The sequence below is a fragment of the Cydia splendana genome, chromosome 27 (assembly GCF_910591565.1).
Source record: "Cydia splendana chromosome 27, ilCydSple1.2, whole genome shotgun sequence".
In the NCBI taxonomy this organism is placed as follows: domain Eukaryota; kingdom Metazoa; phylum Arthropoda; class Insecta; order Lepidoptera; family Tortricidae; genus Cydia; species Cydia splendana.
Genome location: NC_085986.1, coordinates 8,063,885 through 8,090,543, shown reverse-complemented (window position 1 = coordinate 8,090,543; position 26,659 = coordinate 8,063,885). Strand labels below are relative to the sequence as shown.

Below are 26,659 nucleotides of genomic sequence, written 5' to 3'. Positions count from 1 at the left end.
AGCGACGCCAAGTTCCATGGCGCTGACTAGACGCCGACGCTCAAAAGACGCTAGCGTTTGGTGGTTCTTACACGATGCCCTTGCTCATTACTCTGCCTACAGATATAGTGCATAATTGTTTGCCATGGTATTATAACAACATAATCTTTCCCCAGGTACTGATCGCCGCGCATCAGCCTGCCTACGAGCTCCGCCACAACCAAATGGAGTCCATCTTCCTGTCGGCTGTGGACATGTACGGACATGACTTCCACCCGGAGAACCTTCAGAAGTTGATCCTCTCCGAGACCTCCATATTCGATATACTGCACGATTTCTTCTATCACACCAACCAGGCGGTGAGTAAATATTATTTTTACATGTGTGTGTGACCACCCGGAGTCCATAGAGGGAGGGGCAACATTTAGACGAGATTTGGTTCTCTATTATGTAGCCACTGTAAATTTACTGCCATCTTTCGACAGAAGATTAACGCTGTTAGAACGCCATTTGACTTTGATCCTTATTATTTCACTGATATATGTTAACTTGTTAAATATTAATATTAACGCCATCTACTTGACACTAGGCCAAAGGTATGGTGCAATGTTTTCGAGCGATGGCGCCATAACCTTCAGCCTTGAGCCTACTCTCGAGTAGATGGCGTTAATATTAATAATTAACAAGTTAACACATATCATCATCATCATCATATCAGCCAGAGGACGTCCACTGTTGGACATAGGCAACACATATCAGTGAAAGAATAATGATTAAAGTCAAATGGCGTTCTAACAGTTTTAATCTTCTGTCGAAAGATGGCAGTAAATGTACTGTAGCTACATAATTTACCATGACAGTCTCTATTTAAAATTCTCTTTGATTATCTTTATACTTCTACTCGTATCCATACAATCTTTTAAACCCTTAGGTGTTAACAAAAAACGCAGAAAAAACATTTTTCTGGCTTTTTTTTTATATAATTTCTTGATAAAGGCATTATATTGCACCGTCCTGTGACAGTTACAGTCTGTTACTAATGAAAAGACACGTCAATTAATTACTTTTACGCTAAAATGTATCGTACCTTATAATTTACTTCAAACTACTGTTCTTGTTCATTACATTTAACCTCCAAGCTTAACAAGAAAAAAGATCAGAATTTGCCAGTGAAGTTATAACTTATAACCTCTATTACTTAAGTAATACAACACATTTTTGTATGAGATGTCTTAAGATTTAAGCAGTGTGAACATCGAATATGACGTTTGTAATATCTGGAACAAAATATTAAACAAAATTACAAAAAAAATATCGAACTCATCTTGAGGGCGTCCGCTAGCTGGTACGCGGATGCCATTGTTAGATGAAATCCGTCGCACGCGTCTGCGCCAGTTAGAGTTAGACCAAGAAAAGTCTGCAGCGATTTGGTAGCCCACGCAGTGAAAGTGTTATTTTAAACGTCAAACTTCTATGAAATTATGAATAACACTTGCACTGCGTGAGCTATCAAAATCGCTGCAAACTTTTCTTGATCTAACTCTAGCAACATAGGTTACCATTACCATAGATTTTTTTTTTAACTCTACTCATTAAAAAAATCGTAATCGTACATTAAGCTGAATTCGAGTAATTCCGATTGGAAAAAACAATAAAAAAGTGGTGGAAAATTCGGAAAAGGGATTCTTATTACATCGAAACATGAGTGCATTTTAAATGATTTTCGGGATTACCCAATTACCGAGATTACCCGAATACACGGTACAGTCACCTGCAATAATATGTTACTCTTCGAGGGCCGCAAAAATATGTGACACGCTCTTATGGCTCTACAAATAAGATGGTGTCAGATATTTTTGCGGCCTCCGTTGTGTAACATGTTATTGCAGGTGACTGTACATCAGGGACCGTTACCGGTATAGCTAAAAATCTAAATATCTCAAAGCATTCACAATATTTCTTTGATATATCGTCGTCTAGTACCCACAACACATGCCTTATTGAGCTTACCGTGGGACTAGATTGATCTGTGTAAAATTGTCCTATAATATTTATTTATATTATATCATTGTATTTAGGTAAGCATAATGATTTAATTATAATAATTATTGATCACATTAGCTAAATTAAGTGCAAAAATATACATAAACAACCGTGATACCGAAATTGAATACCGGTTAATTTGTATGAAAAAACGGTATTCGGTCCCTGCCTTACATATCTTTGCTCTTCCGTATACATGTTCATGTAGACTACTTGGTTCGATCAACTATTTCTTGTTGTTATTCTGTCCCATCAGCCAGGAGACAATAGTAGCATAGTTTGTTAGAAGAGCTGCTGTACCATGTTCTACAAACGTGCTTAGTAGATGTCCCATTATGGAAAGGCCAAAAAATTCAAGTTTGGTTCATTTAAATAAATAGTATTTTAAGAGTGACCCAGGAGACCGTAACCATGGCAACTAGTGACAAGAAAAAACTGATTCAGGGTACTTACGGAGACAAACAGCTCCATATCGAAGTCGAACATGTTGAAAGCTGTGATCTTCATCGGGATCTAAAAAAATAAAGTTTGTAAACAACAAAAGAAGCTGAGCGGGCGAGGTATTCAAAACTAACCAAACACAAAGTCAGGGGTGCGAAACTCCTGACTTCGGGCAAACTCGGCTCCGTTCGGCTGAGCATTGCTCCGAGCAATTATTAGGGTTGACACAACTTGACGTCCCTTTGCGTGCACGACCACAGATAATGGCTTGAATTTTGACAACCATAAGTAGCCGAAAGGGATAGTGCCATATTAGAAAGGGACCTCATGATTCGACCATGAAACGCTGTCGAACTTCGGCTTTGTAGGGGGTTTCCTTTCTGTACGGTAGTACTATTACTTATTCTGTGAGAAAGTGTAGTTTTTAGGGCGTCCGCTAGCTGGCACGGTTGCACGGAGCGGGTGAGCGGGTTAACGAAAAATTGTATGAGAGTTGCTGACACGGACGCGTGCCATTGATTTTACCTGTAATCTGTATTTTTAAGTAGGTATTAAAAAAAAGTAAAAAAAACAACGGGTTGTACTCCGGGTGTGCCGACAGAAGTGAAAACTTAATGACTAGTCCAAAATGTCTGCAGCACTATGTATAATTGACCCATCCTCCTTTCTATTGAAAAACTTTAGTTCCGAAATTGCTGGTCAGTGAGTTTGTTTAAAATTCGAATAGAAATTGTAAAGTTACCTTGCAGATTTCGCATCTAAATATATTTGGTCATGATATTTTGAGTTTTATTCACCAGTACTAGAGTTCACTTTTATTAGCGATTTCATCAAGATGTAGCTTTATTGAATTATATTTGAGTGATATAAAGTTAGAATGTAACTGTGAGATCCTCGTATTTCGACCCGTACAAGATTAGAACCTTTTTCATGTAATATCATTGAGTTTTTCTTTATTGATTTAAATGCCATTTAAATGAGTGGCCATCTAAACGTTACGGTCACGTGATCGCGTTACGCGTTACGCTGTCTCGAGTTTATCATTTTTTCCCCACCTCAAAAAGTGCCCAGCGCCGCTAAAGAAGTTTTCACTTCAAAAACGATTTGTACATTTTCGGGTAGTTATAACATTTATTGGTTAACCAACCGCATACAAAACCGCCTGGATCAGTCACTGAACGACCTGATCAAATTATATGATCAAATGTAGGTTAAAACATTATTTGATCATGTAATGGCTTAAGGAGCCATTTGAGGGTAGATTTTGTTTACTGTTATTTAGTTAATGAGTGTCAAATGTGGCTTTCCATCACAAAAGGGACTTTATGCTTCAAGTACAAAAGGTCCTTTCCATCTAAAATTCCAACAGAAATTCTGATAAATCGCACATGATGCATAAGGAGCCTTCTCTGATGGATAGTCACAAATACCTGTGCGCGTGCTATCATGAAGACGATCATCTTGCGCGCTCGCTCGTCGTTCACTCGCTCCCACCCGCAGCAGTATAGATGAGTGGCGACATCTAGTGCCTAAAGAAAGCACTAATTTATATGGGGCGTATCAAAGATACATTAATTGAGTAAGATGTGTAAAATGTAAGACAATTTCGTGCTTCGAATTTGACAGGTAAACGAGATGGCGCTGTACATATAGCTCCATATATATTGCGGTAACTCTGATTGTCATATGTATGCTATATAATTATTACATATTTGCTATGGGCTATTACTATGGGGAAATTCGGTAGATGTCGAAAGAGCATTTATATTGCAGAAAAAATGTGTCCGTGCAATATTGAGAGCCTGGGTAACTGATAGCTGCCGACCACTATTTCAGAAATTAAAAATATTACCTTTAGCATGTATGTATATTAAAAAAGCATGTTTACTTGTAAAAAACCGTCCCGATTTGTTTAAAATGAGATCTGAATTCTTCTCAAGCCAGAGAACTCAATATCAGAATCTTCTACACCAACCTCGATGCAACTTAGATATATATAAGAAGAATGCGTACAATATGTGCATAGTTCTTTACAACCACTTGCCCAACAGTATAAAGCTACTAAACGCTATGGAATATAAGAAAAAATTAACTAGTTTTTTGTTAGAGCACTGTTTCTATAGCGTGAAGGAATATTTAGAATATAATTTGCATGAAAGGATTTAATATAAACTATTTTTATTATTAACTAATTAATTACTATGACATTTAATATTTGAATTTCAATCGGTTACAATATTTAGTAGTAATTAGTAAATATATAATTTTTTTTTTTTTTTTTTGGAAAATTTGCATGTCGTTGTGTGCGACTGAATACTGTACATGCCACATAACAAAACATCACCTTGTATTCTAGAATAAGTATTCTTGCAAATAAAAAATCTTTATCTTTATCTTTATCTTTAGCTATTTTCCAAAAGTGTTTTTCAGTAAAAGCACACGGCAAGACTTTTTTAACGCTAAAAAACCCCGACAAGTGCGAGTCGGACTCCCCCACCGAGGGTTTCGTACTTTTTAGTATTTGATGTTATAGCGGCAACAGAAATACATCATCTGTGAAAATTTTAACTGTCTAGCTATCACGGTTCATGAGATACAGCCTGGTGACAGACAGATGGACAGTGGAGTCTTTGTAATAAGGGCCCCTTTTTACCCTTTGGGTACGGAACCCTAAACACGAGGTATAGCAAATATTTAAAAAACCACTTACACTTCCCTGCAATTTGGCGGCGTAACGGCAAGGTAGGTATATGTGAGCAATGGTGCCTAGAATGAATATTAGGTATCTAGGATCAATACCGTAGCCCTGTAACAAATTCATGATTACTAGTTACCGGGGGCTTAGCCAAGACACAGAATAAGTAATAGTATTATCATACAGAACGGCCACGCACCGCCCCGCCCCGACTCGCATTACCTCGCCCCGCGACTGGCCGCGACGTGAATCTGGCGGACTTCTGGCGTCCTCTCAGTAAAGCGACTTACCTACACATACACAATGACGCGTGTACAGACGAGCCGCGCACACATATAAACGCAAATGATTTTTGATGTATAGCGTGTCCGCCCTGTGGCCAAGAATCGTTTGCGCTACGACAACGAAACGGATCTCTTTGTTTGACATAATTATTGAAAGTCATAATGTAATGAACATAATTCTGAAGCCCTTAACTTATGCTAAGGCCATACGCTGGAAATACAAATATACAGGTTGGCTATAAAGTAACTTCATTCCCGTTGCCAGGGAGGTTTTGGGATTATACTGAGCAACTTTTACTATGGGACCAACCCCGAACCACGAAAAATAAAATTGGATGTTTCATACATTTTGGCTGGTCCATTTTCTACGGGAGGTTAAATATTTTTTTCGCGATTTCGGGGTTGGTCTCATAGTAAAAGTTGCTCACAGTATAATCCCCAAACCTCCCTGGCAACGGGAATGCAGTTATTTTTAGCCACCGTCAGGCGTGGCTCACTCCGCGATTTCGTCGCTTTGCAACAAGTACATCCGTCCCACACCAATTTTGGTGGCTAGCCATGAGCCGCGCGTGGCGCTGTCGCCACCTAGCGGCCATATCTGTCCTAATCGTAACAGACGCGTTTTGTTAGTGAATCTTCTGTACCTATTACTATTATTTATTCTGTGCCACCGTGTATAAATCCCACATCAAATGTTAAGAGTTAACTCACCTCAATGATCTGATACATGCAGTTGCATATCTGAAGCATAGTCGCTATGACGATTAATCCGAGCCATATGGCAAACGTTTCTTGTATAAGTCCAACCATTCTGTAAACCGTGTTGTTATTTACAAAATTGAAGGTAATAAAGAAAGAAAACCGGCCAAGTGCGAGTCGGACTCGCGCACGAAGGGTTCCGTACCATTACGCAAAAGACGGCAAAAAAATCACGTTTGTTGTATGGGAGCCCCACTGAAATATTTATTTTATTTTGTTTTTAGTATTAGTTGTTATAGCGGCAACGGAAATACATCTGTGAAAATTTCAACTGCCTAGCTATCACGGTTCATGAGTTACAGCCTGGTGACAGAGAGACAGACGGACAGCGGAATCTTGTAATCGCGTCCGCGTTTTCACCCTTTGGGTACGGAACCCTAAAAAATGGTGTCTTTGTTTAAAACTGACTCATTTTGCGTATTAGTAAAATGAACTAAGGTAAACGTACTGGTGCTCGACGCGGTCCCAGTACATGTCATCTTGAAACTTAAGTCATTGTCAATAGAGGTGATAGAAAGGTGTCATCTGTTGGGCATTAGCATGTCGAGCACTAGTACGTTTACCTTATGTATTTGTTTGCGTCTTAGTGTAATGTCTGTGGCATCGTAGCTCTCCAACGGATGGACCGATTTCGATGCGGTTTTTCGCACGTGAAAGCGAGTTTCCTTGCGGTGGTTCTTAGCTATTTATGACAGAAATCGATCCAGCAGTTTGAAGAGTATCAGCTCTTTTCCAAAAGGATGTAAGGCATTTTTGTCAAAAAATGGTTTGTTTAACCATATAGCGTAGGGGATTTAATTTTTTTTTAACCTAACTGTTCATTTTGTACTGGAAACGGGGCTACCGGCATTGAAAGTGTTAAACATAAAGTTGTCTCACCTGAACAAATCATTCTGCTCCGCTATAACACCCAGCATCCTCCTATGCCTTCTATCTCTCTCGCACTCCGACATAGCATCCTCCATAGTCCTACAAGCCAGCTCCATCTTCATACAAGCATGGTTAATAGTTATACCAAAAAACGCGTCGAATCCCGTGAAACTTATTATGTAAAAGAACGAACAATAGACCATGTAGAAGAACATAATTTCGAAGTATGGTGATGAGAATCTGTCTTCTTTAGGTGAGAAGGGTTTGTCGATGTCGTGGACCATGTATTTGACCGGGTCCTCCTTGAAAGCGTAGTTGTAGAAGGTGAGGATGACCGCGGTCAGTGGGAAGGTCAGGACGCAGGTCGCTACTGTTATTGACCAGCATTTTTCGCTGAAACAAACATTAGTTATATAGAAAATAGAGTGTATAGAGAGTTATTGTCATGGTAAATTATGCAGCCACAGTTAATTTACTGCTATCAAAGATATATGTAACTCCGTATAACATAAATAAAGTCTAAGGAAAATGGTGCCTCGGAAATCAAGAAAAAGTCATTCTCGAATAAATGGCGCCACACCTTTGGCCTATGCTCGGCTAGATGGCGCTGACGACACCGACACCGACCATATCAGTGAAAGAACGTGGGTCAAAGTCATATGGCCTTCTAAAAAAAAATAAAAACTAAAAATAAAAATCATTTATCCATTTATATATATTTTTTTTTACATTTTCATCTTTAGTTTTAATCGTGTGTCGATAGATGGCAGTAAATTTACTGTAACTACTAAAATAACTATGACAATAGCCCTCTATACCTACTATCTATTCTCTTTGCTGCTATCTTTTCGAGCGATGGCGCCATACCTTTGGCCTAGTCTCGAGTAAATGGAGTTACTTTTCGATATTTAACAAATTTAACACATACGTATCAGTGAAATAATAAGGATCAAAGTCAAATGGCGCTCTAAAAGTTTTAATCTTCTGTCGAAAAATGGCAGTAAATTTACTGTGGCTACATAATTAACTTTGACAATCCGTCTCTATGTCAAATTCTCTTTGGTTATATTCAGCGAAAAACAACCATTAGTTATTTTTAAAACGAGTTGCGAATTACCTACATATTCGCACGAGTATCGTACGTTTTACATATGGCGCTTTAAATTTTCGACGTAGTTACATAATATGCTTATATAGCACAGGCTCACCTGGCTTAAAGAGCCATTTGAGGGTAGATTTTGTTTACTTTTATTTAAATACCTAAAGATACAGAGTATAGACATCGGTTACACGCTAATTCTGGCGTCAGTTCAGTCCATCAGTCTGGTCAGACTGACGGGAGAATTATCGTGTAACACGCGGACTGATGGACTGATGGTCTGGACTGATGAAAATTTAAATTTTTAGATAATATTCGTCAGTCCATTTTGAATGACAGAAAACTGATAGGAGACTGATCGTGTAACCTGTTCGTGTCATTCTCGCGTCAGTCACCATATTATTAGACAAGACTAAATGACTGTGTTGCGTTCTGTGTCCAAACGGCGACTGTGTCGTAATTTTATCAGTCTGTTGTCAGTCTGGACTGATCGTGTAACCGTGTCCATTTTCCATCATTCTGGCATCAGTCAAAACTCGAATGGACTGATGGACTGAACTGACGCCAGAATTAGCGTGTAACCGATGTCATAGAAGAGAGGCCTATGCTCAGCAGTGGGCGATAAAGGGCTGATATGATGATGATGAGTGCTGTAGGTGAGCCATTAGGAAGCTGTTGGTACAGTCGAGAGTTTTAATTTATGACCCATTTCGTCGCTATACTTACTCAACCTCATATCTGCAACAATCATTTGATGGAAATGTCGCTTTTCTTTCATTCGGAATACGGGTCAAATGAGTGTTGCAGATACGAGGTTGAGTAAGTATAGCGACGATTTTGTACCTTGTCACAGTGACAATAGTATGAGGCTTCGAGCAACACGGAAGGGAGGCGGCATTCGCACTATTTCCCCTCTGCCTAGGTACAAGATCAACTGATCTAGCGCGGGTAATAAAACTAGTTGCGCTCGGATTTTACACTAGACCGAATCCAGACGCGCGCGTGAACACAGCAGCAGAAAAAATGCCTAATTGCTCGGTTTTTTGTTGTAAAAAGAGGTCGGAGACATCAAATTTACAAAAAGAAGGTTTTTTTCATGTAATATTTTTTTTACATATCATACGTTTAATTACATTTAAACACAATTATTATATTTTAGTCTCATGTAATTGTTGGATTTATCGATTTTGCTCGCCCAGTACAAATTGCGGATCGGTCGAGCAACAAGTCCGACTTCTCATCTCTCAGAATACAATAAAATTCTTCGTCGAAAATGTGTTAGTGTGCGTGTTGTGACACTTGTGACTCGTCCGTACACAAAATACTCCAGTAAAGATACGCTTACGTTAAACATTAATTAGTAATAGGCAATTTTTTTTTTATTCCTGTTCTTTAGATCATTTTAAGATACTTTATTTTCGAATCCAAAAAACTTTCTGTCCGGAAGTAGGTAAAAAAAAATAGTTAAAAAAAAGAGCCGTTCTTGTTTGTTAAAAATAGTAATAGTATTTTTAGTTCGTAAACGTGACGAAAATAATATTTATAATGAGTCGACAATGGAATCAGTCAAAATATTAACACGGAAAATAACTAATTCAATAAATGGCGGGGCCTCACGGATATACGTCGTAACTTGATATAAAAAAAAAAGTAATAATTAGGTCTTTGATTGAATTACCATAAAACTACCTCATTAAGCTATTTATCCGAGAATCCGACATCAATATGATTTGTAACACTTGTATATATATTTACGCCTTAAACATGCTAGAAAAAATGGTTATAGATATAATTTCTTGCAGACTTTGTTCTGATAACGTTCAAAGTGATATTCAATACATAATCACACAAAAATATGGTCAATGTAATAAATATGTGCATTTTATCAAATTCGCTAAATGAAACTACCAAATTTGAACTCTTTGCGCTAATGCTAAGGATTACATTTCCTTGCGGCGCGCGGGGACAGTTTCAATGCGGGCGGTGGCGGGAGTTCGTGCCAAGGACGCGTGGATAGTATGTAGGTAAGTATGTACTTACCTACAAGTTGCTACAAGTGACAGGCCAATTCGAACGTGCGCGGGCGTCTCGCTCGCACCAAATATTTGTGCGGCCAAGTCTGAGCAAAATGAACGCGCGCGTGAATGATAGCTGATTAAAAATAACTGATATCATATCCAATATTATTGGTTGATGTTCAAATTATATTCGTAATTATATACGTCAATTATGACCCACTACAAAAATAAAAATTGCGCATGACTATCTATCGTTCTTATTTAATTTCAGAATGGCATAGTGTGGAGTGGCATTATAAAAGGAATACTTATTATCGTAGTCATTTGACAGTTTTGGTGACACTTTCACATTCTGTCACAGCGAAGTGTGTAGGCCCACTCTTTAATTTGATATTAACGTCTATCCAACAACTTTGTCAGTAGAAAAAGGCGCGAAATTCAAATTTTCTATGAGACAATAACCCTTCGCGCCTAAGCGTCTGTAGACTTTTTTTTTTTTTCAACAAACGTATTATATTGACTATTTCGTGCTCTTTCAATTCATAGTTTACGTTCCATAATAAGTATAACATAGTAAGTTCCATAATAAGTATAACATAGTATAATAAGAGTCGACGTGAAATATATGTTTACACTTTTGCACCTTACTCCTTTGCAATAAGGCGAAAAGTACGGCTTTAAAATGACAGCGTTTTACACAAAAATAAAACGCTAATTAAATAACTTACCATATTCGGAACATAAGAATAAATAATATTGAGAGTGGCAACACTGTCGTAGGGGGCTATTCATAAATTTAAGTCATTTCAAATTTGGGGGGGGGGGGGGGTCTGGACATCGGATGATGGTAGCATGACGCAGGTGGAAACGGTGTCATTCGATGCATGATTTTTTGATGATTTTATGGGGGGGGGGGGGGGGCGACAAAAATCGTCAAAAATAGATGACGTCATGTATGGACAGCCCCTAGGTCGTATTGTCTTTTTCTAGCATATACCTCCCTCTCTACCCCACAATCCTACCACACAGGCAGGTTGCTTTGTCAGTTATACAAGACAAATTTTCAAGTCATTGTCTCAATATTATACATATTTGCACCATGCAGGATTAAAAATTTAGATTCCGAATAGAGATGCACCGGATATTCGGTTACTATCCGGTATCCTATCTCGCCCTTATTTTAATATCCGGACGGATACCGGATACTAAAATAAGGGTACTAAATAACTATGCTTGATATCGGAATATAATCGTACTCGATTATTATTTTAAAACAATTTAAACGTTCCATTCACTAGCTCGCGCACTAATTTCGTACCTAGTGATAGACCTATATACCGCGCGAAAGTTCATTACGAAACAGGCCAAAACTTCCACAATGCGCACCTGAAAAACCTGAATATTTCCGCCGGCCGAATATTCGGCGGCTGAATACTGAATATTCGGCCTATGGTCAGGCCGTACCTCCCGTATCCTGTATGCGGCCAAACAACTATCCGTTGCATCTGTAGTTCCGAATATGATAAGTTATTTAATTAGCGTTTTATTTTTGTGTAAATGCTGTCATTAAACAGCTGTACCGATATTCGGAACCTAAGAATAATATTGAAACATGTTTGTTATCGCCTGGTGGTGGGAAGACGCCAAACCAATGTGATTATACATATCCTATGATATACTTATTATGTGTATGTAATATAATTATATTATGAGTGTTTAATTAATAATGTAGTACGTACACCCTTTATTGTAACACCTGTGAGGAGAGAGATATTTAGTAAAGTATACAATTTGATAGGTACATTTTGTAAAATTAACATTTATTGTATTTATTTATTAATTCAAATAACAAATTGCACCTTACAGCTAATGCCAAAGCAGCACAATTTGGAACACATTAACAACATAAAGCATTTTTAACATTATTTATAACAATACAATATACAGCTAAGACACATGTATTCATTATGGTATGCTACTCTTAGGCATCTCTCTTTCTAATATCCTCTTGCACTTTCACATCACTATTCCGGATCGTTTTTATTTGCTAGATAATTTAACGGACAACTATAGTACATTGTAGGAGAGGACGGAAAACCGCTAAAAGATGGACGAGTGAGTTTGAGGGCCGACACGTTGGTGGAGGCCCTCGAATAATACGACTCCATCTTTAGCGTTTCCGGCCGAGGCATTACATAGTGCTTTTCACGACTACTGCGAGGAAATAAGGAAACATTTGGATAACTATAAGTACTAGCCCGCGATTTCTCTGGTAGCAAATTACTAGCCACTGCCTGTGCTGTCTCTTGAATTTCGGTAGGCGTCAGCGTAAGAATATCATTTTCTTCACTAGAAGAACTCATTTTTATAGCGAGCGTAGATACGTGTTTCTTATATTTTATAGTACTATCCAATTCAGTGAGAATTTTCCGATCCCGCCTTTTTCTTTTTTATCACATTTAAGAGGCGTTTTTATGTTGTTTGCTTCAATCGGACTCTAAACTTAGAAGCGTTTTTGCTAAAAAAATCACAAACAGCTACAAAAGTAAAAAACGCCTTAAGCGTGAATCGAATGAACTGACTGAATGAATGAATAGTTTGACATTTCGTTTTTTTTAAACAAGAAATTGGTCCTATAAATAACCTAAATTTATTTTTGAAGGAAAAAGTTGCGCCAAAAAAGACCTTTTATTGATTTTTATGTTTTAAATTATACTCATTGCTGTAGCGAACTGTCACCAATGACAGATGATGATAATAATGAAACATTGTACACTCGCGTGCAAAAGTATTGCATCACTTTGCATTTTTTCGTCCGCATCCAATATATTTGTAAACTGGTTAATTTCTCTAAATTATTTTAATGTAATCATGTTCCTTGAAGTTTTAGCTTTACGAAAAGTAAAAAAACATGGAAATCGGCCCAGTATTTTTCAAATTATCGGCATTTTCCCGATTTGTGAGCGGTTTCACGTTATCACGCGCACGAGTTGCGTTACCCTTGACCCTTATAAAACGGGGGTAGAGAAGGGGTTGTTATCAGTCACTTATCAGAAGTCGATCGTTACATATCTCCGCGTATTTTCCCGTGAAAAAGACCTGGAAAAATGGAAACCACTGAAGCTGAAGTCCGCCAAATCATCCAGCCCCTGCAAGCGGGGCGTAGCCAACGTTCAGTAGCTGCCGAGCTGAATTTAAGCCAATCTGCAGTTTGCAGAGTTTACCAGAGGTTCCAGGGGACTGGATCCTTTACTTCAAGACCAAGAAGCGGCCGCAGAGAGTGTACATCAGAGAGGGACGACCGCTTCTTTGTCACAACATCTCTCCGAGATCGACACCAGACCAGCATTGCCATCCAGCAGCGTCTGCGTGAGGTACGAGGAGTGGCTGCCAGTGAGTAGACAATAAGAAGAAGACTTAAGAAAGCGAACTTGACACCCAGGAGGCCCGCAGCGGTGCCCAGATTGCTGGCGCGACACCGTACAGCCTAAAGAGAGTTTACTGAAAATCACAAGGACTGGACCATTGAGCAATGAACCCCAGTTCTCTTCTTGAAAGAGTGCAGAATGTGTTTGAATGGATGTGACCGAAAAGGAAGAGTCTACAGAAGGCCAGAAGAACAGTTCGCTCAATGTTTCTTCTCCGAAAGGGTCGCCTATGGCGGTGGATCCGTAATGTTCTGGGGCGGCATTTCCTACGACGGGCGGACAGAACTGGTTTTCGTGCCTGGCGGGGGCCGTGACAGTGGATTGACCGCTGCCAAGTACATCACTGATATCCTGGAGGAACATGTTGTTCCTTATGCCGGTATTTTTGATGAGGGGTTCATCCTAATGCAGGATAATGTCCCGTGTCATACCGCTAGGGCCACCGCAGCCTACCTTCTCGAAGTGGGCATCGACACAATGGACTGGCCAGCGATGAGCCCGGACCTTAACCCCATTGAACACGTGTGGGACTACCTAAAAAGGAGGGTTCGAAAGCGGAATCCTGCCCTGGTCAATGTTGAGGAGTTGAAGGGAGCCTTGCTGGAGGAGTGGGACGCTATTCCTCATGATCACATTAGAAAATTAATTACGTCTATGAAAAACCACTTGGTTTGTGAAAGGAGGCCTGTAGGTGGCAATACCAAGTATTAATTTAATAATAATAAACGATATTGTATTAAAAAAATGACTTTTATTCTCAAGTTTCCGGATTTATTTTTGGAGCATTATGCGACTACTTTCAGTTTTATGATTTTTTTAGTCTTCAGATTCGAAATTTCATTGAATTTACCATTTTTCTAATGCGTTACATTATAAGCTTTCAGTTGATACCAAAATTTTCAGAATCGGGTATAGAATTACAAAGATATTGGGTGCGGACGAAAAAATGCAAAGTGATGCAATACTTTTGCACGCGAGTGTAGTAGGGGTGGTTCAAGTGCTACAGCTATTGCCTACTTTCCAGCTTGGTTTTAGACCATCTATTGCCACATTTCCGAACAGTGGCGTGAAAATTTTAATTATTTATTTCACACCAGCTCGGAAAGGCTTACTTTGCACTTCAAAGACTGAGAGCAAAGTTTCATTTTATTCACAAGTGAGGCAAAGGAATCAAATGCAAATTTTGAGTTGTTTTCTTATGTTTGCTGGTAGAATTGACTTTTAAATCATAAATATTTAATAAAATTCATTTGTATTTGATTTTGTATGATATTTTTACATTTAATATTTGCTTCGGGTTGGTGTGGTGAAACATTTTGTGTTTCACTTGGGGCAAATTTTGTTTAACCCTCGTGCTTTGAAACCCTCGCAACGCTCAAGATTCCATGTTTCGAATGTTTTACTTGCTCAAGTATCAATATTAGCACGAGCGGTTAAACAACAACTTTGCCCCCTTGTAAAATAAATAACTATTTCAATATAGTCAGCTAAACTGAGGTACAAATTCAAAAACTCACCAGCAGTTTAGCTTCACGACCTTCCAGATGGTGTAGCATGCCAATGACTTGAAAATTTGCCTTGTATAACTGACAAAGCAACCTGCCTGTGTGGTGGGAGTGTAGGAGCGAGGGACGTATATGCTAGAAAAGGGCAATACGACCTACGATAGTGTTGCCACTCTCAATTAGAAATGCAATGGATAGTTGTTTGGTCGGATACCGGATATTCGGCCCGACCGTCGGCCAAATATTCGGTATCCGACCGCCGAATCTTCGGCCGGCGGAACAATAAAAAAAATAAAAAATCATTTATTTCAGACCTTGGTTCATACACTTACACCAAAAAACTAATTAACTACAAACTAAATTTAACAATACCTACATTTCGGTTTTTAGGTGCGCATTGTGCAGGTTTTAACCTGTTTCGTGGTGAACATTGGCGCGGACTCATTTCTATGTTCGAAATGAGTAGGTACCTACGCGTGCAAGTGAGTGGATGTTTAAATTGTTTTGAAATAATAAACGAGTAATGTACAATATGACCGTGACTGTTTCTTAAATCCAATTTGTTTACTCTGAAATCAAGCAAAGTTACTATCCGGTATCCGGCCGGGTATATTATTCTGAGGTTCCAAATATCGGTACAGTTGTTTAATTGTTGCTTAATTTGGAGATTGACCCCAATTTCATTTCTGATCAAATCGGTCGATTTGATCATCCCGTCTGGACTTCACTTAACAGCCGTAACACATTACCGCGCCGTTCAGGGTCACGGTGCGCCAAACCATAGCCTGATGTCATGTAGGTATGTATAATGTACTTAGTCCAAAATTATGTTATTTACTAATTATGTTATTTATATGCATTAAACGTTAAATCTGAACCAATTCGATTACTATTCTATAGTGAAACACATTCAGCTTGACTAGAAAAAGCGCGGCAAATTTAAAACATGTATAGCGTTAGGTTTCAATAGCGCTCAGAGACCTGACTTTTATCTCGATATCGTAATTTTCTAGCGACAAATCCATTATCTATACAAAACTGTCGCAAAAATGTTATCGCTTGTATATCGTGGTACAGGATAGGATGGAGCCATATACTTTACTACTTGCTTGCAAGTATCGTAATTAAACAGTGCTAAGTAGTTAAATACGCGCAATGTATTTTATGTCATAAATAATGTATTTATTTAATGTTAATTTAGTATTAATTATAGTATGTATATTGTTTTATCCACAAATATGAATAATTGTAGTTAATTTACCAATAAAACATAATTTATACGGCCACAAATAAAATATTAAATGCTTCTAAAGTCTGTTTGGTTATTTCTACATGGAAACGAAGTCATTTCAAATTATAAAAACATTAACTGAACACCTTATTGCCGCCTGCAGTCACCGCTCGCCGCTCAGCTATCCGCTGTCGTTAATACCACGGCCTTACGTTTTATGACACTGAGTCGCGTCAGGGGAGCGACACGGTTCGGTGCGATTGCGTTCAGTCGAGTTTTGGAATATTACTGCAAATTTTTGTTGTTTGTTAATTTGTTGGTTATTGTTGTTTGTTAATTTGTTGGTTGTGGTGTCGACTTTTATTGCCCTAGTCGCCAAATGATGTTACTAGTGAAATTTTAACCGACACCACACGGTAAAAATAAGTTTAACAATATTTACTTAATTAAAAATCGAATAAAAACGGTATTTCTAATGCATAACTTATATTTTTTGCTATTCAATTAAAGAGTACTAACAAAATCCTAACTCAATTAATTAGTGCAAATATTTTAAGGTTTGCGATTCCTGCTCGGCCTTGCGTCGCAAGGTGCCCGGTACCACTGTATTGCAGCATTAACTAGAAATGCTTACTTTGGGGAACATTAGCAACTGTCGTTTTTGATAATTACATTTTAGTGGTGAGGGGTGGTACTTAAATGACCGCTATTGAAACCTAAAGTTTAAACTTATAGGCGCGAAGATTTGATTTCCCTAAGAAAATTTTAATTTCGCGTCTTTTTCTGCTATCAAATTGGGTGTGTGTCAGTATAATAGCCCTATATAATTGGCCTATTATTGTATTAAATTTAACGCGCACGCAAAGACGGAAAGCCTGCAATTACGTAAAATTTACTTTCTTATTTACAGCACTCTTGCCCAGATTAAAGCTGATAATTCGTTCGAATCCAGTCTCCCATATTTTTTACGTTCACTGGTACATATGTTTTGACCGAGTAAATAGTAAATATACTAAATACTTTTTTAAATATTCGCGCTCGGGGCGATGGAAGTTTCATCGTTCCGTCGCCCCGCTCCATGCAACGACCAATCGCGTTAGCTCGCTGGCTCGTGAGCGGCAACTTTAAAGCAACGATGACGTTTTTGATGGTTTTTTGTGTTACGAATCATATTTCAAGCCGATTTTTACAGTATTCGATGAAGGAGAACTCATAATAAAAATCCCATATGATATTGATCTATTACCATTTTTAACCAGGCAATTAATGCACAACCCCATAAAACCTCCCATACGGTATTATTTAGTGTACGATTAAATTGCAACGCTTGTACTTATTGTAATTTGGAAATAATGAGAGAAAAAATAGCCTATTACCATTTTTGAGGACGGAAATATACTGAATTTAATAATAACCGTAGGTTACTTACTTTAAATGTAGGATACAGAATTATTTTTTGTGTGATTCATGCTTAATGTCATAAAGCAAATATTTCTCTATGAGTATAAATTTAAAAAATGTTATTAATATTTTTTACAAACTTTCTGTGATTTTTTATATTTTTACATTTTTTTTTAAATACCTAAATGTAATATATTTATTTGGATTCTGTGTCGACGTAATCACTAGATTTATTATCTGTCCCATACACCGAAAATTTCAGCTATTACTAATTATTTCCATTCCGCCATACTAGCCGAGCGTACCTTTCTTGGCCTAAAAAGAGAACGAGGTTTGCAAGATTTGTCTTTGACGAGTGTCATTTTCTATGTATTTGTGTCGTCATTACAGATTGGATTTTGTATGTAAGTGTGTGAGAAGTGCGACTGTGTGCATCTTTCCCCCGCAAAAAATGGCAGAAAGATTTGTACGGTAAGATATCGCTTGGGCCCCTCCCTTCCGACGTGTCGGAAGCCGGTGTTGCTCGAAGGTATGAGGGTTCTAGCGACTTTCATATTGATTGTCACAGTGACAAGGTACGAAATGGGTCATAACATAAATGAATACTTTCGACCATACCTGTAGTATTGCGTGTCCTGTATGTGCCGACGCGCGATTTCCTTGTGTTGTTCGGAGAGGGTGTTGTAGCGAGCGTGGTCGGCGTCCATTTTTTTTATAATGCTCCACGCTTCTTTTCTACTGTAGAAAAACAGCATCATCTGTGAACAAATACAGTGTATTTTGTGCAACAGGTACGGTCAGCCAAGAAAGTGGTTTACCACTTTTCGACTATCAATCAGACGATAGAGTCGAAAAGTGGTAAACCACTTCCTTGGCTGACTATACATAATAAGGGTAAGGGCTCATTTAGACGATGCGAGAACTCGCATGCGAGTTTCATTAGGTAATAGTCAACTGTAAAAATATGGGTTTAGCCAACTTATTCAAAAATATGTCCCATAGTTCTTAATTCGCTTCAGAGCTATGGGAGATATTTTTGAGATGATTTGTGCACCCATATTTTTACAGTTGACTGTACATTGAGGGTTTTGATCGGTCGGTTGAATTGGACGTAACCAACAGTCCGCAATGTAACTAAAATCGCATGCGAGTTCGCGCGCCGTCTAAATCAGCACTGGAAATAAAAGAGTAAATTAATTTGGTTTGTCTTTGTATGAATGTTCATAATGACACTGCTATTATGATCCCATAGATAAGCGCCGGCTCGCGCCACGAGAAGCGCTTCTTATAAAGTTGATTTAGATATCACTCGCAGTCACTGAATTGAAGACGTGCTGGAGTAGAAAAAAAATTTAGCGATGTGACAGACGGACGGACAGACGGACAGAGTCGCACCATAAGGGTTCCTTTTGTACCTTTTTGGTACGGAACCCTAAAAACAAACATAAATCACATTTACAACCGGGTCCACCTTCGGCCCCTTCTTCCGCGTACGCAACCGGAGCTTCGTTCGGAGATCGAAAAACTTTTTGGGACTTGTACGAAACCGGTTGCGATCAAAAACTATTTTCTTCTTATACCTAACCGTTACGATCGAAGCCTTTTTTGTTTTTGTACCATCGCCCACACTGTTAACTGTACATCGGTGGACATTATGCCTTTTGTAATAAGGTCCACCCATGTACAGTTAGGAGTGTTGCTGTTCGTACGAAACCTCCCGCCACTGCGATTCTGTACCGCAACCGTTTTTAGGGTTCCGTATCCAAAGGGTAAAAACGGGACCCTATTACTAAGACTCCGCTGTCCGTCCGTCCGTCCGTCCGTCCGTCCGTCCGTCCGTCTGTCACCAGGCTGTATCTCGTGATCTGTGATAGATCTGAAATTTTCACAGATGATGTATTTCTGTTGCCGCTATAACAACAAATACTAAAAACAGAATAAAAAAAAGATTTAAGTGGGGCTCCCGTACAACAAACGTGATTTTTGACCGAAGTTAAGCAACGTCGGGCGGGGTCAGTACTTGGATGGGTGACCGTTTTTATAGATAATGGTACGGAACCCTTCGTTTGCGAGTCCGACTCGCACTTGGCCGGTTTTGTAAACACCGGCGTGGTGGATCCTTTATTCAGTACCTTAAAGACTGCTCCAAGAAACGGCCCAATAACCGTGGTGTGCCTGATGATGTTGATAATGTCCCCTCTGAGCCAGCTGTTCCACATGTCCAGCAGGGCCGCGATGCACACAGGCAAAGTCGATATTAGTATCGTTACTGCAAAATAGCACGATTTTCAAACTGTTTAGACGACAACGGTTTCACTGAATTGAATTTTTAGTCGCTATTTGAGACATGTTTCGGGTTCGTCGGGGGTCCTTCCTCAGGCTCGCGGCGGCTGCACTTCGTGCACTGAGCGCGCCGGCCTCGTCGCTCGTTGTGCGCGCGCTGACGCCAATAGCAACATGTCGCCAATAGCGACTCAAAATTCAAGTGAGTGAAACCGTTGTCGTTTAAACAGTTTAAAATATAACTCATGAAAGTTCGATTTTCACTCATATAATTTTAAAACTAACACGGTACTTTATCGCGTTTATTTTCGCGTTCGCGTTTATAACGTTTATTTATGGTCTGACGTTTCGAACGACGTGACGTTACTTTCGTGGTCGCAGGCAGACTGGCGAGGAATTATATCAACATGCGATGTTTTGCGAACTGTGATCTTGATTCACTTGTACGCTAGCGTTGTCACTTTGAAAGCAAAGTCTGCCTGTGACCACGAACGTAACGCCACGTTCGAAACTAGTGGCGGATTTGTAGTCTTGGCCGCCCTAGGCACAGAATAAGTAATAGTATTATCATACAGAACGGCCACGCACCGCCCCGCCTCGACTCGCATTACCTCGCCCCGCGACTGACCGCGACATGAAACTGGCGGACTTCTGGCGTCCTCTCAGTAAAGCGACTTACCCACACATACACAATGATGCGTCTACAGACGTGCCGACATATAAACGCGAATGATTTTTGATGTATGGCGTGTCCGCCCTGTGCCCTAGGCCCCAGGCCCCAGGCCTTTTAGTAACTGCTAGCTGCCCGTTTCTCAGCACCCATCATGTAAACTGCCGCCTTGCTGCCGCCCCCTTATGTCTTGGCGTCCTAGGCCCGGGCCTACTGGGCCTTAGGGCGAATCCACCACTGCTCGAAACGTCAGGCCGTACTCTTTTACTCTTTAGGTACGTTTTTACTCTTTAGGTACGGAACCCTAAAAAAGTAGTAATTACAAAATTAAGGCTGGTTTATCACTTTCTGAAAGCGATTTCACAGAGTGTCTTGAGTTGAAAGACTTACTGATGCCAACTACTCTGCACTTTTCAGTGTTTCGTGTATTTGTGTGTTGTGTCGCGGGTACAGTCACCTGCACTAATATATTATTCTTGAAAGGCCGCAAAATTATGTGACAGGCTCTTATGGCTCCACAAATAAGATCGTGTCAGATATTTTTGCACCCTTCTAAGAGTAATATATTATTGCAGGTGACTGTACAACATGCCGACTATCATTGTGAATGTGATTTCACTAAGTTTCTTGAGTCTTGAGTTAAAAGACTTACTTATGTCAACTATTCTGCACATTTCTGTGTTTCGTGTATTTGTGTGCTGTGTCGTAGGGAACAACATGCCGACTATATCATTGTGAATGTGATTTCACTAAGTTTCTTGAGTCTTGAGTTAAAAGACTTACTTATGTCAACTATTCTGCACATTTCTGTGTTTCGTGTATTTGTGTGCTGTGTCGTAGGGAACAACATGCCGACTATCATTGTGAATGTGATTTCATAGTTTTGAGTTAAAAGACTTACTGATGCCAACTACTCTGCACTTTTCAGTGTTTGGCGTAGGGTACAGCATGCCGACGATCATTGTGAAAGTGATGATCTTATACGTTTCACGGAATGGCTTGAACTCCAAATCCTCAGTTGCTGGAACTACAAAAAGATATAAAAATCTTGATTCTTTTTGCCTCAGCAAGTTCAGCCAGCAGAGTTTTTGAAAAATTGTAGCGCTTTTTTATATCACAACACGGTTGCCAAAACTTTAATAGGGTATTTGACTATTAGTCAAATCAATTTCTTTTTTTGAACTGTCAAAACGATTTGCTACTATGGAATTTATAAGAAACTAGACGGGCCCGCAGCTCCGCTCGCGTAAATGAAATAAAGAGTTTGTCTTATGTTTAGTTAAATACCGACATTATTATGTATCCCTGCCAGGGTTTATAACTGTGATAAGGATTTCTTATTTGTCAAGTAGGTAGCCGTTATTTGGATAACTTAATTCGAAAATTTCTTATAACGTACGTAGGTATTTATTTAAAACTTGTTTTAACATAAAATTATTACTTATTGTTGTAAGCCTAGTTGCAAAAACGTTCATTAGATTACTTATTTTCCGCTTTAAGCCACGAATATGGACGACCACCACCCATAAATCGCCTTTTCATACAAACGTAGGTAGTCCCCATTTCCCTTTCTGGATCTTAACATTACTACGGCTAAGGTGACGCAACGATCCAAAGGACTCACCTGGCCTCCGATACCAGATCACGTCATGTTTCTTGCGATCTTGCGATAGCTCTCGCCATCGGGCGTCTCCCATTTTGTTGTCCCAAGTACGCTCGTCTCCCATTCTATAACTTTGTATTTTTGGCTCATCTCGGCAGCCCTTTCCCTGGACGAATGACAATGTTTGCCGAGCCATGAAAATCAATCTGAATAATAATAACTCATAAAGAAATTTAAAACAATAAAATACAAATTATTAACACGATAACCATACGATAATATTAATTTGATTGATATGTCATAAATGGCATAATTCACTCGTATGGGCTATGGACTAAGGTTGAGGTTGGCAGCACTTTTTATTTTACTTCGTGTAAAAAAACTCAAAAATACCCGTATACCAACATGACAAACATAATTTAGTTTACTTTAACTTACGGATTATTTGGTCTAATCTGTAGCACCGCCAAACGAAAGCAACCGAGAGTTCCCGAGAAATGGTCGAAGTCATAAAATTAAGATTGTTATGAAAATTTATTTTCCTTATTGTAAATTAAATACGCATCGAAAGCGATAGTTTTTATGTTCTAGTTTTATTCTCATATATAGATAATAGATTTAAACAGTTTTTTCTTATCATACGTGCGTTGTATTCGAGATACGTGTCAAAAACTTTTTTAGAAATTTGTAAGGCGCCATCTCTCTTCTTCGCTCGTTTTTTATCCCGTTCTGGTTTTTCAATTTTATATATATGACTAGACGGACCCGCAGCTCCGCTCGCGTAAATGAAATAAAGAGTTCGTCTTACGAGTATGTTTAGTTAAATACCGACATTATTATGTATTCAACCCTGCCATGGTTTAAAACTGTGATAGGGATTTCTTATTTGTAGCCGTTATTTGGATAACTCATATCGCAAATTTGTCAAAAAATTATGTGATTTGATAAAAGGCAAGATTGTATTTTTTCATCTACACGTATTTATTTAAAACTTGTTTCAAGATAAAATTATTATTTGTTCTTATAAGCCTAGTTGCAAAAACGTTCATTAGATTAATTTTCGCCTTAAGACGAATATGGACGACCACCGCCCTTAAATCGCCTTTTCATACAAACATAAGTAGGTAGTCTAGTCCTCTCGGTCATGCGATAGCTCTCGCCAGTCGCCATGGCCGAGGTTGAGCAGGTCTTGAGCAACTACGTCGTTTCAGCGGTACCTAGGACGTCCACTCGGGCGTCTCCCATTTTGTTGTCCCAATTACCTGCGCTCTCTTCACGGCACGATCCTCTCCCATTCTCTCTAAGTGTCCGAGCCACCACTGAATTTAGCCGCTTTTGTCTCTCAATATTTCGCTACTATATCGGACCACATCCTTATTTCTATGGCAACAAAATTATATTACGATATTTGGCTGACTGCTGACTGTACATTTGCTTATTTTAATCAGGTCGCTCAATAATATCTGAACATGCACTTTAATCTACCTACATAACTTACTATCAACTTTGTATTTTTGGCCCATCTCAGCATTCTTAGCCCGTTCCCCGGACGAATGGCAATGTTTGCCGAAGCCGTGAAAGTCAATCTGAATAATATAATTCAAAAATAAATTTAAAACAACAAAATACAAATTGATAATAATAATATAGTAATTACTTTGATTGATAAGAATGATAAGTCATATATGACATAAATCACTCGTATGGGCTCTATAGACTAAGGTTGAGGTTGACAGCACTTTTTATTTTACTTCGTGTAAAAAAACTCAGAAATACCTGTATACCAACATGACAAACATAATTTAGTTTACTTTAACTTACGGATTATTTGGTCTAATCTGTAGCACCGCCAAACGAAAGCAACCGAGAGTTGCCGAGAAATGGCCGATGTCGTAAAATGAAGATTGTTATGAAAATTTATTTTCCTTATTGTAAATTAAATACGCATCGGAAGCGATAGTTTTTATGCTCTAGTTCTATTCCCATATGTAGATAATTGATTTGAACAGGTTTTTCTTATCATACGTGTGTCGTATTTGAGAAACGTGTCAAAAACTTTTTTAGAAATTTGTAAGGCGCCATCTCGCTTCTTCCCTCGTTTTTTATCCCGTTCTGGTTTTTCGATTATATATATATGATACTAGCATGTGACGTCACAATCAAATTACCTACTCTTTATAGTTTAATACGGGTTTTAAAATATAAATTGTGTCTAAAAAACGCATTTAACTGATTTGCAAGACCGAGGTGATCCCATAAGTGTTCAGTGAACAAAGATTTGTACGGAACACTAATAACTGCTGTCTACGTTTCTCTATTATTCTTCTGGTGCTTTATTTGTTGCATCGTGTAAAATAAATTATTATAAATACAGTCATCGTCGCTATACTTACTCAACCTTGTATCTGCAACACTCATTTGATGACAAAATCACCCGTATTCCGAATGAAAGAAAAGCGACATTTCCATCAAATGATTGTTGCAGATATGAGGTTGAGTAAGTATAGCGACGAAATGCCCTATTAGCAATCTGGAGGCCTCTAGTAACTTCGTCGATTCGAAACCTGTTTTCTTGACTTTCGCTCTATAGAAAAAAATCAGGAACATAGGTCTAAAACGCACCTTTAAGAATTGCCAATTTTTCACACGAACTAAAAATATGAAAATTGCTTTTAAAAATCCTTACCCAATGGTAGTGTGCTGGACTCTTTCCGTCGAAACGATTTCATCGTCTTTCTCTATGTAATTCTTTTGTAGAAATGTCCTTTAAAATTAACTTGCTAGGAATAATTTAATTTGCTACTTGCTAGGAATCAGGCTGTCAGCGCGTCTCTGTAATAAAGTTATTTTATCACGAGTACACTCGAGCTTAAATACCTAAATAAAATAAAATAAAATTGTTTAATTCAGATTTTAAAATCCATATTCTGTTAGTCTACTTATATCGAAACTTAAAAAACTAGATGTTAGTACATGTGTAAATACATAGAAAAAGTAGTCACAATTACTACCTACATTGCCCTACCCGTCACAATACTGACCCAATATTTTAGCATTGGACAGTCAAGGCGTCCAGCCACCAATCACCATCCTCAGGATGTTGTTATTAGGGGCTGTCCATAAATTACGTCATCGATTTTTGACTATTTTTGACTTAAAATCATCCAAAAATCATGCTTCGAATGACCCCGTTTCCTCCTAAGTCATGCTACCATCATCCGATGTCCAGACCAGATCGAAATCGTTAGAGCCGTTTCCGAGATCCCCGAACTATATAAATAAATAAATAAAGAAGAATTGCTCGTTATTTTACTTTCCTCGTATTCGAAATGAAAAGTAGATTGTTTAACTCGTGTGTAAGCCCCATATATTCTTACTTATTATTTGATAGCATACATCTACTTTCGAAACTGACTGTACGGGCATGTGCATAGCTAATGACACGATGACATGTGAGTTACGCCTTATGGGTTTGACGTTCAAAAGGTTAATTCTATACCACTGTACCTGTCGCGTCGAATGATGAGAAATGGACGAAATGCAGTGACTAATCGCGAAATGGACTAAGACATCGGTTACACGCTAATTCTGGCGTCAGTTAAGTCCATCAGTCTGGCCAGACTGAGAATTATCGTGTAACACGCGGACTGATGGACTGATGGTCTGGACTGATGAAAATTTAAATTTTTAGATAATATTCGTCAGTCCATTTTGAATGGCAGAATACTGATAGGAGACTGATCGTGTAACCTGTTTGTGTCATTCTCGCGTCAGTCACCATATTAGACAAGACTAAATGACAATTTTGCGTTCTGTGTCCAAACGGCGACTGTGTCGTAATTTTATCAGTCTGTTGTCAGTCTGGACTGATCGTGTAACCGTGTCCATTTTCCATCATTCTGGCATCAGTCAAAACTCGAATGGACTGATGGACTGAACTGACGCCAGAATTAGCGTGTAACCGATGTCTAACTGCGTATTGAATATTCACAAAATGGACGCATCACTTATGGACGAACACGTAGTAGACGAATGACCGAAATGCGATTTGGACGAACTGCGTATTTGCGTATTGGCCGTACAGTCAACTGTAAAAATATGGGTGTAGCCAACTCATTGAAAAATATGTCCAGTCAGCAGTAGAAGTTGCTAAGCGGGCCAGGTGTTCAAAATGATCTTGACGCGACTTTATTGTTAAGAGAATTAGAGCGTGTCAAGGTAATTTAGAACACCTCGCCCGCTTAGCAACTTCTGCTGCTGACGGACCCATAGTTTTTAATTCGCTGACATAAGAGCTATGGGACATATTTTTGAGATGATTTGAGCACCCATATTTTTACAGTTGACTGT

The 26,659-nt window shown here is 38.8% G+C and overlaps 2 protein-coding genes and 1 long non-coding RNA gene across 5 annotated transcripts in view; 1 reads left to right on the top strand and 2 right to left on the bottom strand.

The window, feature by feature from the left end:
• Positions 1-26,659, bottom strand: part of LOC134803827 (uncharacterized) — a 137,008-nt gene that overhangs the window by 8,188 nt on the left and 102,161 nt on the right. The gene's annotated exons all lie outside the window — the stretch shown is intronic.
• Positions 1-26,659, top strand: part of LOC134803699 (acetyl-CoA carboxylase) — a 177,392-nt gene that overhangs the window by 99,279 nt on the left and 51,454 nt on the right. For both annotated transcript variants that reach the window (XM_063776493.1, XM_063776494.1), the window contains one exon: positions 156-338. In XM_063776493.1, coding sequence (XP_063632563.1) covers positions 156-338 — 183 coding nt within the window. The remainder of the gene's footprint in view (positions 1-155; positions 339-26,659) is intronic.
• On the bottom strand, positions 1,172-25,078 carry LOC134803892 (odorant receptor 13a-like). Of its 2 annotated transcripts, XM_063776715.1 has the most exons (10): positions 24,996-25,078; positions 21,608-21,733; positions 19,886-20,022; positions 18,372-18,511; positions 7,081-7,464; positions 6,154-6,253; positions 5,174-5,269; positions 3,894-3,992; positions 2,476-2,535; positions 1,172-1,256 (listed from the first exon to the last, which is right to left on the bottom strand). In XM_063776715.1, the coding sequence occupies exons 1-10, from the start codon at positions 25,036-25,038 to the stop codon at positions 1,212-1,214; spliced, it is 1,230 nt and encodes a 409-aa protein (XP_063632785.1). In that variant the 5' UTR covers positions 25,039-25,078; the 3' UTR covers positions 1,172-1,211. The 2 variants fall into 2 exon arrangements, with proteins under 2 accessions (XP_063632785.1, XP_063632786.1); XM_063776716.1 differs by lacking the exons at positions 21,608-21,733; positions 24,996-25,078 and adding an exon at positions 21,097-21,121.